Source organism: Perissodus microlepis, chromosome 1 (genome assembly GCF_051167445.1).
Source record: "Perissodus microlepis isolate ML-2025 ecotype Zambia chromosome 1, ASM5116744v1, whole genome shotgun sequence".
Lineage (NCBI taxonomy): Eukaryota > Metazoa > Chordata > Actinopteri > Cichliformes > Cichlidae > Perissodus > Perissodus microlepis.
In genome coordinates, this window is record NC_140461.1 from 22075872 (window position 1) to 22091954 (window position 16083).

At 39.8% G+C, this 16083-nt stretch overlaps 1 protein-coding gene across 2 annotated transcripts in view; it reads left to right on the forward strand.

Annotated features, from left to right (window-relative positions):
• Window positions 1–480: 480 nt before the first annotated feature.
• Window positions 481–16083, forward strand: part of ano5b (anoctamin 5b) — a 32766-nt gene continuing 17163 nt past the window's right edge. The window contains exons 1-3 of one of the 2 annotated variants that reach the window (XM_084935556.1): window positions 481–800; window positions 5623–5667; window positions 13309–13367. In XM_084935556.1, the coding sequence (XP_084791682.1) occupies window positions 734–800; window positions 5623–5667; window positions 13309–13367 (171 nt within the window). In that variant the 5' untranslated portion in view covers window positions 481–733. The remainder of the gene's footprint in view (window positions 801–5622; window positions 5668–13308; window positions 13368–16083) is intronic. The other variant, XM_084935565.1, reaches the window with a different exon arrangement.

Here is a 16083-nt window from a genome sequence, read left to right on the forward strand (position 1 = left end):
ATAGATAGATAGATAGATAGATATAGATATTAAAACTTAAAAAGGTAAAGTTTCACAGCTCCTTGGTGCAGGTTTGAACAAAAGATGGGATTCTGTGCTCATATCAAGAACTGCACGCCCATAGAGATCACTTGCACATATACTGACCTCAGTTATTTGAACCTTTAGCCGTGTTGAATTTATTGTAACACTATATGTATATATATGAGAGAAAATAAGGTAAAGTCCCTTCAACATGAGCCTGAATCGATTTTAACTCTTTATTTTCAAACTCTTCATATGAAACATTGGCTTGTCTCACTACAATAGGAGGCTATAAAAATAAAGGAAGTTAAGCTTCAGTACTACAAAATGACCACAAGATGGTGCTATTTCTCAAACAGCCTCGCCACATGACAAATTTTTCCTACACGCTCTCTCTCTCTGTTGCACACACACATACACCCAGTTTTGCCGACGTAAAAAACAGAAAAAAGCAGAGCCACTCCCCTTTATTCGTGCCTGGTCTCCTCGGTTAGCACTCAGGAGCCCTGTTGGGACCGTTTCAGTGAAAATCGATTATAGTGTAAATATGATCCATCTACCCTCCCTTGACCTGGATCTCTTCGCTGATTTCAGCGTGTGATCACCCAGTGTTGGTCTTCACAGACACCGAGAGGAGACAGCGGCATCCTCACCGCCTTACCCACTTTCCCGAGAAGGTGAAGCCGTCATAATAACAGCGCTAGCCGCTATGAGACGAATAACTGGTAAGGCGAAGGATGAGACTCTGATCGAGCTGCAGAGCGCCAGGGCTGCAGGTAACCGCATAAATGCACGGTTTTATTTCTAAATGTGGCAGCTGCTGTGGCAGAGCGACGCTCTACAAGTTACAGTAATCCGAGGTTCATTGTTAACACGCAATTCAGCAGTGAAGGGTGAATATTTATATCGAAATTATGTCCTCTAGTTATTTTATCTTACGTGGCAAAACCATTTCTACATGTGGCTGTAATTTGGTTACTCGGCTTGTGCTTGTATACAGCCCAGTTAGCGATGCTGGGTTGCACCAGAGATCCCATGACCAAAACACATCAAAACACACATGCTGTTTGTTCTTCTTAGTCTACTGCTTTGATACAGCCAAGTCCCTTACAACTGCAGGGTGACACTGAGGTCACACACATAGTCTGTTTCCCAAACTGAGTCAGACTGCATATTTATTTTTAGCGCACAATATCTCAGTGTACACTGTAGTAAACTATCCTAGAAGCATCTCAGGCATTTTTTAACGAATTAAATTAGAGAAGAAGACAAATTGATCCATGCTGTAAAGCATGTGAGTAAACATACTTTTTGCTATCTGTCAAGCCTAACATGTGTCACCTTATCTAATGGGACTAACCCCCTGTGAGATAGTCAGGCTTTACTGACTCTTCGCCTAGTCACATGAAGTCACCTCTCTGGAGGTTCACAGTCTGAACAATGTGCCACCACAGGAATGCTTTCAGACGTGAATTTGGTTGAATTATGTCGGCTTACCGTGATTTGTTGCTTCTACGTGGACATTAGAAAGTCAGTTAAGTTGATGGAGCACTGTGAAAACTAATGGTTTGGTTCTGCGGTCGTTTTAGTCCTGAGAGGATTGTATGACATTGCTGCACAGGACTTGTGTCCTGAATGAATCTTACTAATGAATGAATGAATTAAATGACTTGCTTTCACTCCAGTATCTAAAGTAGCAGATCTATGAGTTAATAACACTTTTAATGTTTTGAGCACTATGTGTCAGTCCATCCCAGTCTGAATAACCCATGTCTTTGCCTCACAAACACTAAATCTTCATTTTTATGCTGTCCTCTCGCTGACATTTGAAACTCCGCACATGTGCAGTGGGAAACTTTTCAGCATTTCTAAAACTGAGCCACAGACGTCTGGAGGCATCCAGCAGGATTTTGCATAAGTCAGGAGACGCTCTGGTTTCCAAAAGAAACACAAATCCATAACAGGAAAAATACAAAGTATACTCAAGTTGCAGTAAGAGCATGGCATGTGCTGATATCTCCTGACCTGCTGGAGGACAAGATGAATTAGGTGCACTGGAAACCTCTGTTGCTTTTGTGACAAGAGCAGCCGGGCCTTTTAATTTGTGAGCCTGCTTACCTCTGCCTAACAGACCACTGCATCACAACAAGACCATTATGAGAAGAGAAAAACAAAACGTTTATAGAACACATTTTCCAGCATTTTCATTCAATCAAACCATGTCTGAGTTAAGATTACGATGCCTCAATTACACCTTTCCCTGTTTGTATTTGCATATCCTCCGCTGTGTGTATTAGAGGGTTGTTTATAAGGACACGTGGCTGTTTATTTAGAGTGAGCAGTAGATTAAAAGACTGCTGTTCTACAGAGGCTTTGTTCGGGCTCTTATCAGGCCAGACTTTCAGCCACAAGTGAAAGGGGAAACAAAGGAGAGGAAGGATTCAGTCCTCACCTCAGTGTGTGTGTCTGTATGTGTTACCTTGTTCACAGCTGCCCAAACACTGATTTATAATCATACATGACATTCTGCTGCTGGATAAACACCAGATGTCCATGGACAGCGTATACCGTTTGGTGGATGGTTTTCTAAAATCAACCTGCTGCTTGTTGTCACCCTCTGTCAGTAAATCTTTTTCTTGGCCAGTTTACAGTCAGGGAAAAAATCTTAATGACTCCACTTTTAAGTGCCCTCAATAGTTATTAATTACTCATTTATATCGGGATTTGCCTCCTTTTAAGGTGATCTCAATCCGCAGTCCAGCTGATGAAGTCATCTGCCAGTCAGAGGTGAAGCAGAGCCAAAGAGTTGCTATGGAAACAGGCCTTGTAATTAAATTACTCCCTTTGAGGAGGCAAAATACAGAATTACACATGGCAGGCAAGCAAGACGTCCTCTCACCACAACCACAGTAAGACTAGATGAGGTCTTATTGTGCTGCCGGAACATTTTTCAGACTACAGACCTTTTGTTTTGGGCATAAAATAAATTTTTTGCTCTATAAATCTTTAATCATAGGTGACATATGCCTCTTTTTCCCCCTGGGCTTTCAGCTTTTGGTACGTTTTTGTAGAGACAAGTGACAAATAAAAAAAAACATCATGTGTCTTAGTAAGGTGTCAGGCCATCGCACGATGCCAGAATAGTTTTAGCGGATTTTCAAAAGTTGTTTTCACACTTGCACTGCGGCCCTGAACGTCTCTAGCCACTGCCTGACAGAGGTGCACGTGAGAAGGCTGATTAGCTGGATCAGGCATTAGACACTCTTTAAATGTCAGTTCCCAAGTGCAAAGGCTGCGTGATGTTACGCTGTGCTGATGTGTGAACAGCGCTGTTTAGAATTCGTTGCATTTACAGCTAGTGAATGGGCGTCGTCTGTGCCGCCTCCGGCATGCAGGGAGCTCCCTCGCCTAAACCACACAGAGCATGTGCAGTAGCGCGAAAACAGCTGAAGGGAAGTGTTTCCTGTTGTGTTTTGTTTGAGAAAGAACAACAACATCTATCCTGACTCGATTCTTGCAAAATTTGCCCAAAGCTCACATGTGAAAACACCTCTGAAAAGTCGCTGGGACTCTGATGAAAACATGGAATATTGTTTTTCCAGAAGATACACCCCTGATTTGGTGCTTTGATGACTGTAGAGGAACGCACTATCTGTCACCACCATCACCGACTGGGTGGAGATCTTGTGAGGGAAAGTTCAGTAGCAAATGATTCGTGTCATTTTCATACTGATCAAAAGATTCAGTGACCCATCGTGCCAGTCCCATCAGGATAGACGTGTTTTATCAGGGCAAAAGGTAACACCTCCATATTGATTCTTTTCTTAGGTGATAAGGACACTCAAAGCAGCAAACCATTCCCCCTCACCAACATCCTTACTGTAGGAGTGTAGGAGTTTTTCCTTTAATATGTCACCAGTCCATATGGGTGCTCTTTACAGGGCAGCTTTGGATGCAGGAACCTGACTCACTGTTGTGCCGTCTCTCATTGGTTAATGTTGTTAATCCAACACCATCCTGCCTCCGTGTTTAGTTTCATCTCACTGTAGTCCTGTTTGTTTAGAAACAAGCCCCCAAGGCACTTTGTCCTTCTTTTGGCTTCCTGTACCACTTGGGCTCAGGAATAACAGTAAAGTTGACCCAGCTTGGACACAGTATAAATAATGTTTATCCTTGATATATCTATGATATGAAGGCCTTGGGCAAACAAAACGCCCAAGGCCTTCATATCATAGACGCAAGAAAGCTACTTTTGTGCCCTAATCTGTCTCGTCCAGTCATCCTTTCAAAAGATTTCGTCAAACTTCTCTTCCTTAAAAGACCATCAGACATGTCAAGTGTTGAAGTCCAGGCGTGTTATGTTGTGTCTGTTTAACGCGATGAATTATGACTTCTGCTCTGCATATGACCTCTTCAGCTGGCACTGTTCAAGATTTCCGGTAATTGTCAGGAAAGTATCAACAATTTCCTGATGATAAGAAAGGAAACTTGTGTTCTTGGCAACAACATGAGCATGATACAAATGTGAAAACACAACTGTCAACATTTCAAACAATGCTTTCTAAAAATAAAAGACACCATTAAAAAAAACCCAACTTTATCAGTAGCGTTCCCTTGTATATGTTTAAAGCCTCACGTATTCAATGTTTTTAAACAACATTTATATTAATCTGGATGCATTTTGAATATAGTCAGCTGTATTGACAGGAAATGTTGAGTGGCAGACTTTGAGGATCCTAGAAGACAGAGGCCCTGGGTTTGAGCTCAGGATGTTGTGGTTTGACTGAAACGGTGTGCACCGTGCTTGCAAGATTAAAAGTTCTTATTTGCGTTTTTGCATCAAATGTTAAAATTTAATTCAGTTCTTTTTGTAAAAGCCTGACATACTTGCCTGATGCTCTCATCAAGACACACTTGTGGTTCACGTGATCCTGCATATTGGATGACTTTGAGTGGGAACCCCTATTTAGACTACAGTATTGTTCATCGCATTAATATTTCATATACATCGATTTGCAATTGAGCCCTCATGCCCCATCTGGCATTATTAAACTCATGAATAGAGAGAAGTTGTAGAGCAGTCTGTGATATGTTTGTATTACTTCTCTTGAGAAAGGATTATGTTGTCATAATAAACCAGTGCTGTGTTTTCCATTTGTCAAAGTGGAAGGTCGAACGACACTCTGAAGAGCTCTTAATCGAGTAAAATATAGAACGCCTGTTTCAGTACAGTAAGCAGGACATTCTAGCTCTGTGCCAGGCACACTGAAGAGCTACACGAGTTGTTAGCGGGGCCTCTTTTCAACCGTAGGCGCCCACGCATGTTGCTTGAGTCATAGTAAAAACTATTTGCTTGATACTGAATCAAAGGTACAAAAACACAGCGAGTGCTTTTCATCAGTGGTGTCGATGATCTGCAACATATAAAAGTTGTGGTCTGATTTCCAGCAGTGATAGGACTCTCTGTTGTACTTTTATGCTGTTTATTTAATGCTTGTGTAAGTGAAAGTCTGATGGCTCAATACTTAATAACCTTTGTGTTGTCCTGATCTACAGTATAATTCCACCTCCTAACCACTGTCTGTCTGTCCCTTAAAGATGTTCCTGCTGTGTTGACTGCATTCAGGATTAACCTCCACCCAGGTACGGGCAGATCAGAGGCTTTATGTGACGCCTGTCTGTCCGTCCTCGCGCCATTGTAATCTCTGCTATTTCTCTTCGCACCCTCCATCACGTGCCGTCATCATGTCGGTTTAATGTCACTGCGTATGCTCCATTTATGTAAATTTGTTACGGCTTTCCTGTTTGTTTGCTGATAAGAATCAAATGCCTCTCTGTCTACTATCTCAGCTTTCATATTGTAGCCATTTGCTTAAGTGTCTGCCGTCTGGTAGCTTAATGTGCTGTGTACTGTGTCAAGTTTGTACTATTTGTACTGGTGCATGCACCCAGAGGCTGAATTAAGATATGTGCCCATGGTATTTCAACTTGTGGCTAGGCTATTTGATGATTTATATAATAAGCAACATGTATAACTTTTTATAGCAAAGTTTTGCTAGTACTATAAAAGCAGAAAAACTCCTGCATGCATAATTTTACTCACAAATGCAGTATGTAGCACAGCCTGTGGACTGATTTCTGTGGGCCCAGGAGAGATATGTTGAAGCTCTAACAAGCTTCTGCCTGAATACTTTGCCTCAGTGCTTCCACTACAGCATCAAGAATGAGCAACCTTTGATAACATTACCCACTAATCACCGAGAAATTAGGGACTACCATATTCAAACATAAGTCTGACATAAGAAGAAGAAAAAAAAACTCATTTGGCTTCAGATAGTCTTTTGCTGAGTAAAGAAGGATAGCTACTACAGCTAGCTTTTTCTTTAGGTAGCCATCAATCCTTCTGCAGTAGCTTATTCTTAGCCTGTGGTATGTTAGCCTGTAAAGTATGCCTTCATTATTACAGGGAGTAACACAATCATACTTTGAATGCATTCTTATAGTTCAAAGTAAACATTAAATACAGCGTGTTCCTCTCAAATGTGGTGGCACAGAAATGCAAATAAAGCACAAGCACTCAAGTAAAATGTAAGCGCAGTCACAGGACTCCATGCAGGTTTGTGAAAAACTATGTTCACCCCACGAGTGATTAAATTGTATAACCGTCCTTGAGAGCAATGAGTTGAAGTGACTTTATCAGACTCTGATATCATTTTGGAGAATACTGTTCTTCGAGTCATTGTCCTGTTGAATGATTAAGTTTAGCTTTTGGACAGATGACCTTTCATTTGACTCCAGAATTCTTTGGTATACAGAGGCGTTCACAGTGGGAATGAGGTGTTTGTGTCATGTTGTGTGTGGTTTCTGCCAAACGCGGTGCTGTGAATTATGACCAAGCATTTCCACTTTGGTTCCAGAAGTCTTGTGATTTGTTCAAATGTAACTTTGCAAACCCAAGTCTTTTAAAATCTGAGATTCAACTCTTTTTTGAGCATCGCATTGAGGTGCATTTGCTAGAATGTGTTCTTGGGAAGAATGGAAGCTGTGTTGTGTTTTTCACTTATGGATAATGTTTCCCACTGTAGAAGGATGAACTTCAGACGGTGTGGAAATAGCCTTATAATCCTATCCAAATCAATGAGCAGCAATTGTTTTTCTATTATTGATGTCCCTCTTGGTAATATGTAATAACACATATTGTGTGTATTGTGATAATAACACACACCTAGACCACCAAAACTTCTGCTTTAATAGAGGTGTTCACACTTACAGTGATCTTTAAATCAAGTGTATTTGATTACCAGCACCTGCCTGCTACGATTCCTCATAATTCGTATGGAAGCAGTAAGGGTGTACATTAGCTACTCATGTGGCTAATGTACACATGAGTGGGTGACTGAGTGGGTAGGTGATGTAAACTTTCACATCCTCATGTTAGATAAACACTAAACCCAGGATGCTGTTTCAGATTGAGAAATGCGGGTTGACTTTCATAATCTTTGTTTCGGTGACTCAGTGTGATGAGGCTGCTGGCCTTACAGCGTCACATAAAAAGTGAAGCTATGTGTGCGTCTCATCTGGGGGCTGCATGTGTCCCCAAAGCTGCAGAAATTAGAGACACCTTTTCTGTAACAGGCAGTCCTGTAGCAGAAATGATTGTGATTGTGCTGAGGTACATTTGACTACTTTGGTTGTACCTTAGTCCAGCTTTGCATATATCTTCATGAACACTTATCATCCTTCGAGCAGGCTGCCTGCTTAGGCAAAGAGTGGAGCGAGCACAGAATCAAGTTTTGTCAGTTTACTGTAAATAGAAAGGCAGCACGGGCTTGTCTGTATTTTCATATCATCAGATTGTCTGGATAAAGATAGATTATTGTTAGATGATAGCAGTGGCAGAAGTGTCATAGCCCCTGCTTTCTTTGCTTTCTATTCTGCAAGATCAGTGCTGTCTTTAGGGAACCGGTATCCTGGCACAAGGTCTCCTCTTGATAAGGTGGGGCCAGGTTTCACAATGAACACACCCGAAACTCTGGCTGATTGGGACCCACACCCAGTTTCACACCTTGGCTCAGGCGATTAGAAGATCATCAGGGGGTCCTTTTGTCCCTCTGTGGGGGGATACTCCCACTAGGTTTATATCTGGGACTCTCCACCATTTGACCTTAGAACTGAAGAAGCTTCTCGGATGAGAGGTGAAACGTCTTCAAGTAAACTTAAAGAAGTCCAGACGCTTTTCTTTGCAAGCTCCTTTGACTACGATGACCTGGATGACTGAGAACCTTCACAGACAAGGTCTCCTCTTCTCTTCCACTCATGTAATGTGAATTGATTTCTGATTTCTTTAATTATTTAGAGTAATGGAGATTTTCCAACTCTGATGCTGGTCACTAGGGGTGGGGGAAAAAATCGATACTGTGTAGTATCGTGATATTTTGTTTGCTAATAATGTATCGATACAGGGACAGCAGAAATCGATATTTTGTTACAAAAAAAGTTTTTGTGGACTGGAACATGCTCTGACTTCAGAGCATGTTGATCAGCTCCTTTTTCTGAGCAAGAATCCTGACATTCCTTCACTGTCCAAATGTGTTTAACTTGTTTTTTGGCAGCAATAAACATGACAGTTTACTTATTTTAATTTAAGACATGTTTTATTTTAATTAAGTTTAAAACTTTTTTATTTAATGTAAAATTATATTTTGTTTTAATTTACTTTCAAATTCTTCAGTTGCTGAATGGGCTGCATAGTTTTCATAAATTGCATAGTTCAGAATAGCTATAATTGTACCAGATGGTTGCATTCAGTTAAGTTGGACTAGACTGTAATACAAACCGTTCAGTTTGTCAACAATAAAACTGACTGAAATGAGAGAAAGACTGAGTGTGAGACTTTGATATTAGATAAAATGAATATTGATAAAGTTTACCTTTATGTACAGAATCTGAATATCGCAAAATATTTAAAAAAATTGCAATAATATCGTATCGTGCGTTAAGTATTGTGATAATATCGTATCGTGGGATGTATGGTGATTCACACCTCTACTGGTCACTCCTCACTGTTCTTAATCTTGCTGACGGAATAAGTTTGATGTGAAGCAGTAATTGAGGGGAGATATTTGTCTGGAACGCAGCGCCAAACCAGGACGGAGCCTCCACTGTGTTTTACAGATAGCTGTAGACACTCACTGTTGTATCAAACCAAAGGTCTGAAAATTGGATTCATTTATTCATTTAGTCCATTCCTTGTGTAATTTGGCATACCCCAGCCTCCTTTCCTGGTTCTTGTTCCTTAGAAATGGCTTATTGATATTTCTGATGTGACTTCAGTAGATGGATCAGTGGGTGCATCTCCCAGGTCCTGTGTCAGGTTCATCTCTTGAGTTGGTGATTTTTTTTTTTATTGTTGAATGATGATTAGGTCAGTTTTAAGTGGCTTATAAAATAAAACAAATGTTCCTCTGAAAGTGGGGATTTGTAAAGAGTAGACTGAAAATAAGTGAAAAAACAGCTAATGACAAAAGAAAACTTCGAGAGACCTTTGGAAGGTCTGAATAGCTATTGCTGAAGCCCACTATTACAAGAATGAGGGGTGGCTCAAGACTTTCGCACAACACAGATAGACTTTATCTTAAAGATCTTAATGATTGTTATTTCCTAACACGATTCAAATTCCAATGATGCAGAAAGTAAAGATGCGAAAATAGTTTTTCGATTGTTCTTATGATAAAGCTCTGAAAGCTCAGTGCATACATCTGCTACAACCTTGTTCTGTTTACAGCTCATAACACCAGCAGATGCCTCTGCTTCGGCTACATGTGAATCTTGCCTTCCTCTGCTCCGTCTGAACATCAGTACAGCATCACGTCTCTGGATAGAATCAACTCATTTAGGAAAAGAGATTAGTTGATTCTGTTCTTGGCTGCATCGCACATGTATAAAGTCACTACCTCCTGGATGAGTTTGCACTGATCTACTTCCAGTTTTGGTCTTGTGGTGTCTCTTACAGGGCAGGACCCATGGGCATGAGGTACGCACAACTTTTTATGAACTGGAATCACTAAAAGCACATCTCTGAAGTGCATCTCAGTCATGCTTCTCATGGCTTTGAAATTCTGTTTGGCTATATCAGGGTCAATACTCAGCAATGGTGCTCTGATTTGTTTTGGAGATAGTTCAAAATGCCTCTGTTCAGTTCCCATGAAGTTAGTAACATGTTTTTGACAATCATGCTGACGAGAGAGTATCTCAGCTACTGTAAATAGATAGCAGGAGAAGTGTAATTGGGTTAAATGGGTGGAAAGTGGGTAGTTAAAAGAGCGCATGCCACTTCTCACTTATTCAGTTTTGCCCAAATTAATAGCTGTCTCATTTTAATACGTGGTAGTAATTTCCAGTGAAGACTCATTTATGGCCATCTGTTCTAGTGAGTGTGTCTGTTGCACTGTTTCACAGAGGGAAAGCTACTTTGTGTTTTCCTTCAGTCTGTCTCTCTGTGGAAGTTCCTGGCCTTTTGCCTTTGTTTGCTCTAAGCCAGGTTGCGATAACTGTGGACGGCTTGGCACAGTTGGATTTAGACCAAAACAAGTGGGATGAAAAAGACAGGAGAGGAAAAAGCAGCTCACACAGGGTTAATTGGATAAGACATGGTGTAAGATGCTCCTTATATTCCCTGTGCATTCATATAGTCTAACTCACAGGTTCCCAAAGTGTGGGGCGGTATGAAAAGAAAAAAAAAAAAAGAATGCTTGGGCACTGCTAGCATAATTAACAGGTTTTTGACGGGGCTCCCACACAAACGCAAAGCAGGAGATGAAGCATCGCCAAATATGTTTCCAAACCAACTTCCTTCCAAACCAAAGACTAGGAAATATGGTGAAACATATCTTCCCTTTGGCTTCACCTGCACAAGTGCCAAGGTAGGTCTCCCCTGCAGAATTGGTTTTCCCAGTCGGGAGCAGCGCTGGGCTGTTCAAATCACAGACAAACAGTATCCCACATTCTTGATTTTTAGTTCACAAACACTTCTTGTAATGACTAACTACTCCTGACATTTTGGAGATGTTAACTCTTTATACAGTAAAGTTACAGTGGGATACAAATAATATCAGGATGATCCTGCTGTAATTTGTTCCCCCGATTCAAATCACGGACTAACAGTATCCCACAGTTGTTTATGTTTTTGAACCCATTTTGCACAGAGAGGCATTTTTTGAAAAATGTATTGATAGCAATATTGAATATTATTACACAGGAAAAAAACAACTACATGTAAAATAATTACACCGTGATGCCTCTGCCTTTGTAAATGGAGGGACAGTAACTGCGTGTGTAAATGTAAGCGTGTAAAACCTGCAGATAGTCAGATTAACAGTATTTTGTCTCTATCTGCCATTCTGCAATTCATCTCATGTAAACAATAACGTGCGCACAGCGTGGCGTGAAAAAAGGCACATACCTTTGACGCTGCGTGACGAACTCTGTATTCCTCGTCCACACGTAAACGCAAAAAAAGAGTTTAAAAAAATCTCAGTTTTCGGTGATTCGAAATGCCGTTTACGCGTGGACGAAAGGCCCAAACGCATAGAAACAGCTGCATTTTCAAAAATACCCGTGTAGGTGTGGACGTAGCGTAAAAGAGTTAGTAGTGTATTTTATTACTACCTGATTTTATTGCAGTTTACTTGTATTTGCTTAATTGTTTACTAAATGTTTGAGGTGTGAAATAAACTGCAGTGGAGTTTGAAAACAAAATATGGGTGTGTGTGGTTGGAGGTTGTGTTTGCGTGGTGGGGGGGCTCGAACATTTTTCTTTAAAACAAAGGGGGGCCTAGCAAAAAAAGTTTGGGAACCACTGGTCTAACTGATATGCCACATTCTTACTCCAAGTGCCTCTTCAGGCCTCTCAGTAAAGTACTGCTGCTATTGGCTCTCACTGCTGTCTGTCAGACCCTCCTGCTTAACGAAAGGTCTCTGCGAGTGCAAGCTGAGGGAGACTGAAGCGCTTTGTGTTCTTTGTGTGCTGCGTGTGTGCTTCTTTTAGGAGGAGGCTGGACCCTTTGATACAACAGCAACCTCAACGGCCAGCTCCTCCCTCTAACTGATATTTTCATCATGCAGCCTCCCCCACAGGAAGTGCAGCTTTCCCACCATCCAGGAATAATAGGGGAGCAGGCGGCTAGCAGAGCAGTGCAACATGAGCACATTTCCTCTGCCAGAGTCTGCCACGCAGGGCCAGAGAGGCTCTGCTGGAATGTGGCGAGCCATTGAATAAGTGTGTATGTGCAATGTGGCCTTTGTGTTTTCAGCTCTCTCAACTCAGTACTTGGTGATAGTCAGTATCTCCTGATATTGCCTCCTGTAGGCTTTTTTTCATTGGCTCTTGTTATATTGATGCTGTCTACAATGCATTTGCAGCCATAACAGTAATTTGGCAGCTGATTCTTCTTAAAGGGATGTTTTTGTTATGAGTGAGCTTTAATTTATCCTGCGGTCCAAATTATTTGAACTAGTTTAACAGTTACTTACTGTCAATTTAGATGATATATGTGCAACTACTGCTTTTGAGAAGTTTGAAAAATCAATCATGTTTAATTCATTAATCATGTTTTTTGCTTAAAGTCTGCAAATTTGTAAGTATGTGCATTTTAAGCTTAATTCACTTCAACCAGGTACCCGTCTCTGGGTTACCTGTTTAAGATTGGCTATGTTTGAGTTTATGTGCTGCTAATCCTTCAGCAACACAAACTAACATGAAAAAGACCACTAAGTCCTACGTGAGACAACCATTTGCTGACATGAACAAATATATAATTTAACGAATCGACTTATTCGACCTGGCAGCAAAGTGGTGGAGTAGTTAGCATCTTGTTGCACCTCAGAGCAAGAAAGTCTGGAGTTCATGGGACCGTTCTGTGTGGAGTTTGCATGTTCTCCATGTGCCTGTGTGGCTTCTCTGCAGATATTCCTCACACTGGTCAGAGTTGTGTGTCAAGTTAACTCCTGTCTAAGGTGTATGCCACTTTTAACCCTATGGCAGCTGGAGGAGGCTCCACCACCTCCGTGACCCTGAATTGGATTGGAAGTAAATGGATGGATGAATGGATGGAGTGTATTTAGACCAGTTCAATTACAATACAATAATACGATAATAATTAGATAATTACTATGCTATTACATACCAAAGACTGAATTCTAAAACATGAACAGCATTGTTACTGCACTCTTCTGTACAGCTGTATAATTCTCTTGATGTTATTCTTTTCTTCATTTATTTTGCAGATGAAAGCAGCGGAAATGGTTCTTTATCTGAAAGGGCACCACTGCCGGGAAATACAGAAGTGAGTGCTGGTGTATCTGTGAGCATTTCAACACATTCCCTTTCTATCTAGCTAGCTAAAAAAAATTAAGACATTTTGGGAATGACAATTAAAGGTTTATCACTTTTTTGCTAGTTGTATGAGAGGAGCTGGTCAGCTCAGAGCAACTATTTTTCAAAAGTAAACCGATGTGCACACAAAGCACCGATTAATGTGCTATGCCTCCTTTGTTTAATACAATACATACTGGATGCATTGAAACGCTGCTAGTTGCTAACTTCATGATGATTCCTATCTCCCTACTAAATGTAAACAAGCATATATAAAAATATCTATTTCCATTAAGATTTCCATTAACAGTTAATTGAGCAGCCTTTTGTCTGTGTGTTATTTCCTTTGTAGTCAACTAAATTGTTTATGTCAGTGTTCACTGTATGTATGAGTAATAATCTTAGATGACCCTTTGGTGACTCACCCCTCTGATTGATGACTCTGATGAGTCACAAGATAGCCATGTTATCACAGAGTGCCTCTCATTTCAGCAAGACTGAAATAAACTGTCTCTTTGGTTTTTCAGTGACATAATGAGGTCATTCCACAGATGCACTATGTATCTTAATAATACAAATGATGGTATATTTCTGATATGTGTGTATGAGGTTTCAGTGCATAACCATTGAACACTGAATCGCTATATTTTTAAAATTTTCTCATTAGGTCAAAAAATGTTTTATTAACGGTCCAAACAGGGTGTAGTTGGCCAAGCTTTATTCCTCTGCCTCTGGTCTATATGTCCCTGCTTCTGCCAAATTATTTTTACCGCCCCATCTGATTTTTAGCACTGCATCTGAAACGATCCACAGTGCAAACAACACTTAAATCAGATGCTGTTTTTCACTTTCAGCACTGTGATCCTGTGACAGGTATGACACAAAGTAGGGGAGGGGAATGATCTGGAGTGCTTCTATTCCTTTTTTTTTTTTTTATTAAACCACTAAGCACTGTTGTTTCAGAGTTAGCTAAATTACCTGGAGAAATTAACTGGAAACTCACAAGAAAGTCCCAGAAATATTTCTACTTCGTGTGGAAAAAAATACTTGAAAAATACTGATTATCCCTGATTGTTAACATCTGAATTTCCTACAACTATGAGTTCTGCAATGCTGCATTTAAAATCGTTGAATTGGCCGCTGTCTATGAAGAAATGAAGTGCACTGTTTGCTGGCTTTGAAAGTAATGGTGCCGCTGCTGTGATGGGCCGATAAAGAATAGCAGCCACACTCCTGAGTGAAAAGATCGAGCCTAACCTGAGTGTCATTCACATGTGGTTCAGGATGCTGTAAAACACATAACTTGCATATATGTTAACTCTAAAAATCAGAAAGCAGATGATTTTCTGCAGGATTGCAGAAAAAGTCTGTTTTCTAAGCCTAATATTGCTGCATTATTTTTAAACTGGCAGCATTTTTGTGCATTTGAAATTAAGATTTTTTCATTTAAAACTGAGGTTAAATAGCACGGCTTGTCAAATAGCAATAAGTGGAAATGTGATTTAATCTGGGATGTTAAACCGTTTGTCTCGACTGGGTCACCTGTGTTTAAAGCCATAATAAGAAAGATAATATCACAGAAAAATGTTGTAATGTTATTTTAAAGGCTGTGGTTGTGTGATCTTGTTTAGCTGAAGTTATAATTAGTTTAGTTGTTATAAATGGGAAACTGACAGCAGTAATAAACACTAACAGGATTCAGACTATAAACCCTCTGTGTTTTTCTCTCCACAAATTGCACCCTGAATATAAGAAGCTGAGTCACACTCCTTTAGAGGAAAGTCTGTTAGTCAATGACAGCGTCTGATAAAAAAGAAAAAAAAAACCCTTGGTGGAGTGCAGCAAACTGCTCAGGCAACATGGCACTTCAAGTCCTAGTCAAGTCACTATAATAGTATATAGTTCTTAAAGTATATTTTGGTTTTTTTAAACATTTCAATTCAAATGTATGTTACCTTTTTTATTTTGTTATTCTTTCATTGCAAGACGGGTCATGTAATCAATGACAGACAAAAATTATTAAAATAAACAAAAATGGAAAAGCAGCAAAGATTTAATATCGTAATAAGAAATGAAGCCATATAAATGTGAAACATACTAATAGAGCAACAAAGCTAATCCACAAAATTACATAATTCAAACTCAAGTTTTTCATGTAGTGTGTTTTGGGCATTAAATTAATTAACATTATTTTTAGACTTTATCTATAAACATTAAAAATATATATATACAGGCAGTTCACACTAACTAGCTCAAAGTGGAGTTAAGACATGCTATTTCTCACTATTTTTATTGAATATCAGCTCAAATATCTCGTTTTGCTACCTACCATGCAGCACCAATTATTTCGAGATCCCAAGCTAAATTATTTAATGTATAGTACAAACTCAGATTGCCTTTATATGCAGAGAAAACTAACATACATTCAATTTCTTTTTTTGTTTAATGATCGTGCATGCATGGATGCATGATAGATGAAATTAGAGTAGCTGAAAATAATGGTTATTGTTTATTTAAGCGTAAAGGTTTCTTATATACGGAAACAGTAAAGATGAATTTCTACATTAATGGAAAAGTATTTAATGTTAGAATTATAAATGCATTCAGGTAATCAAATACTGAAATTTAAGTAACGATACAGACACGACACATTTCTCCTACCGTCCGCTATTTTTGTGTAATGTTAG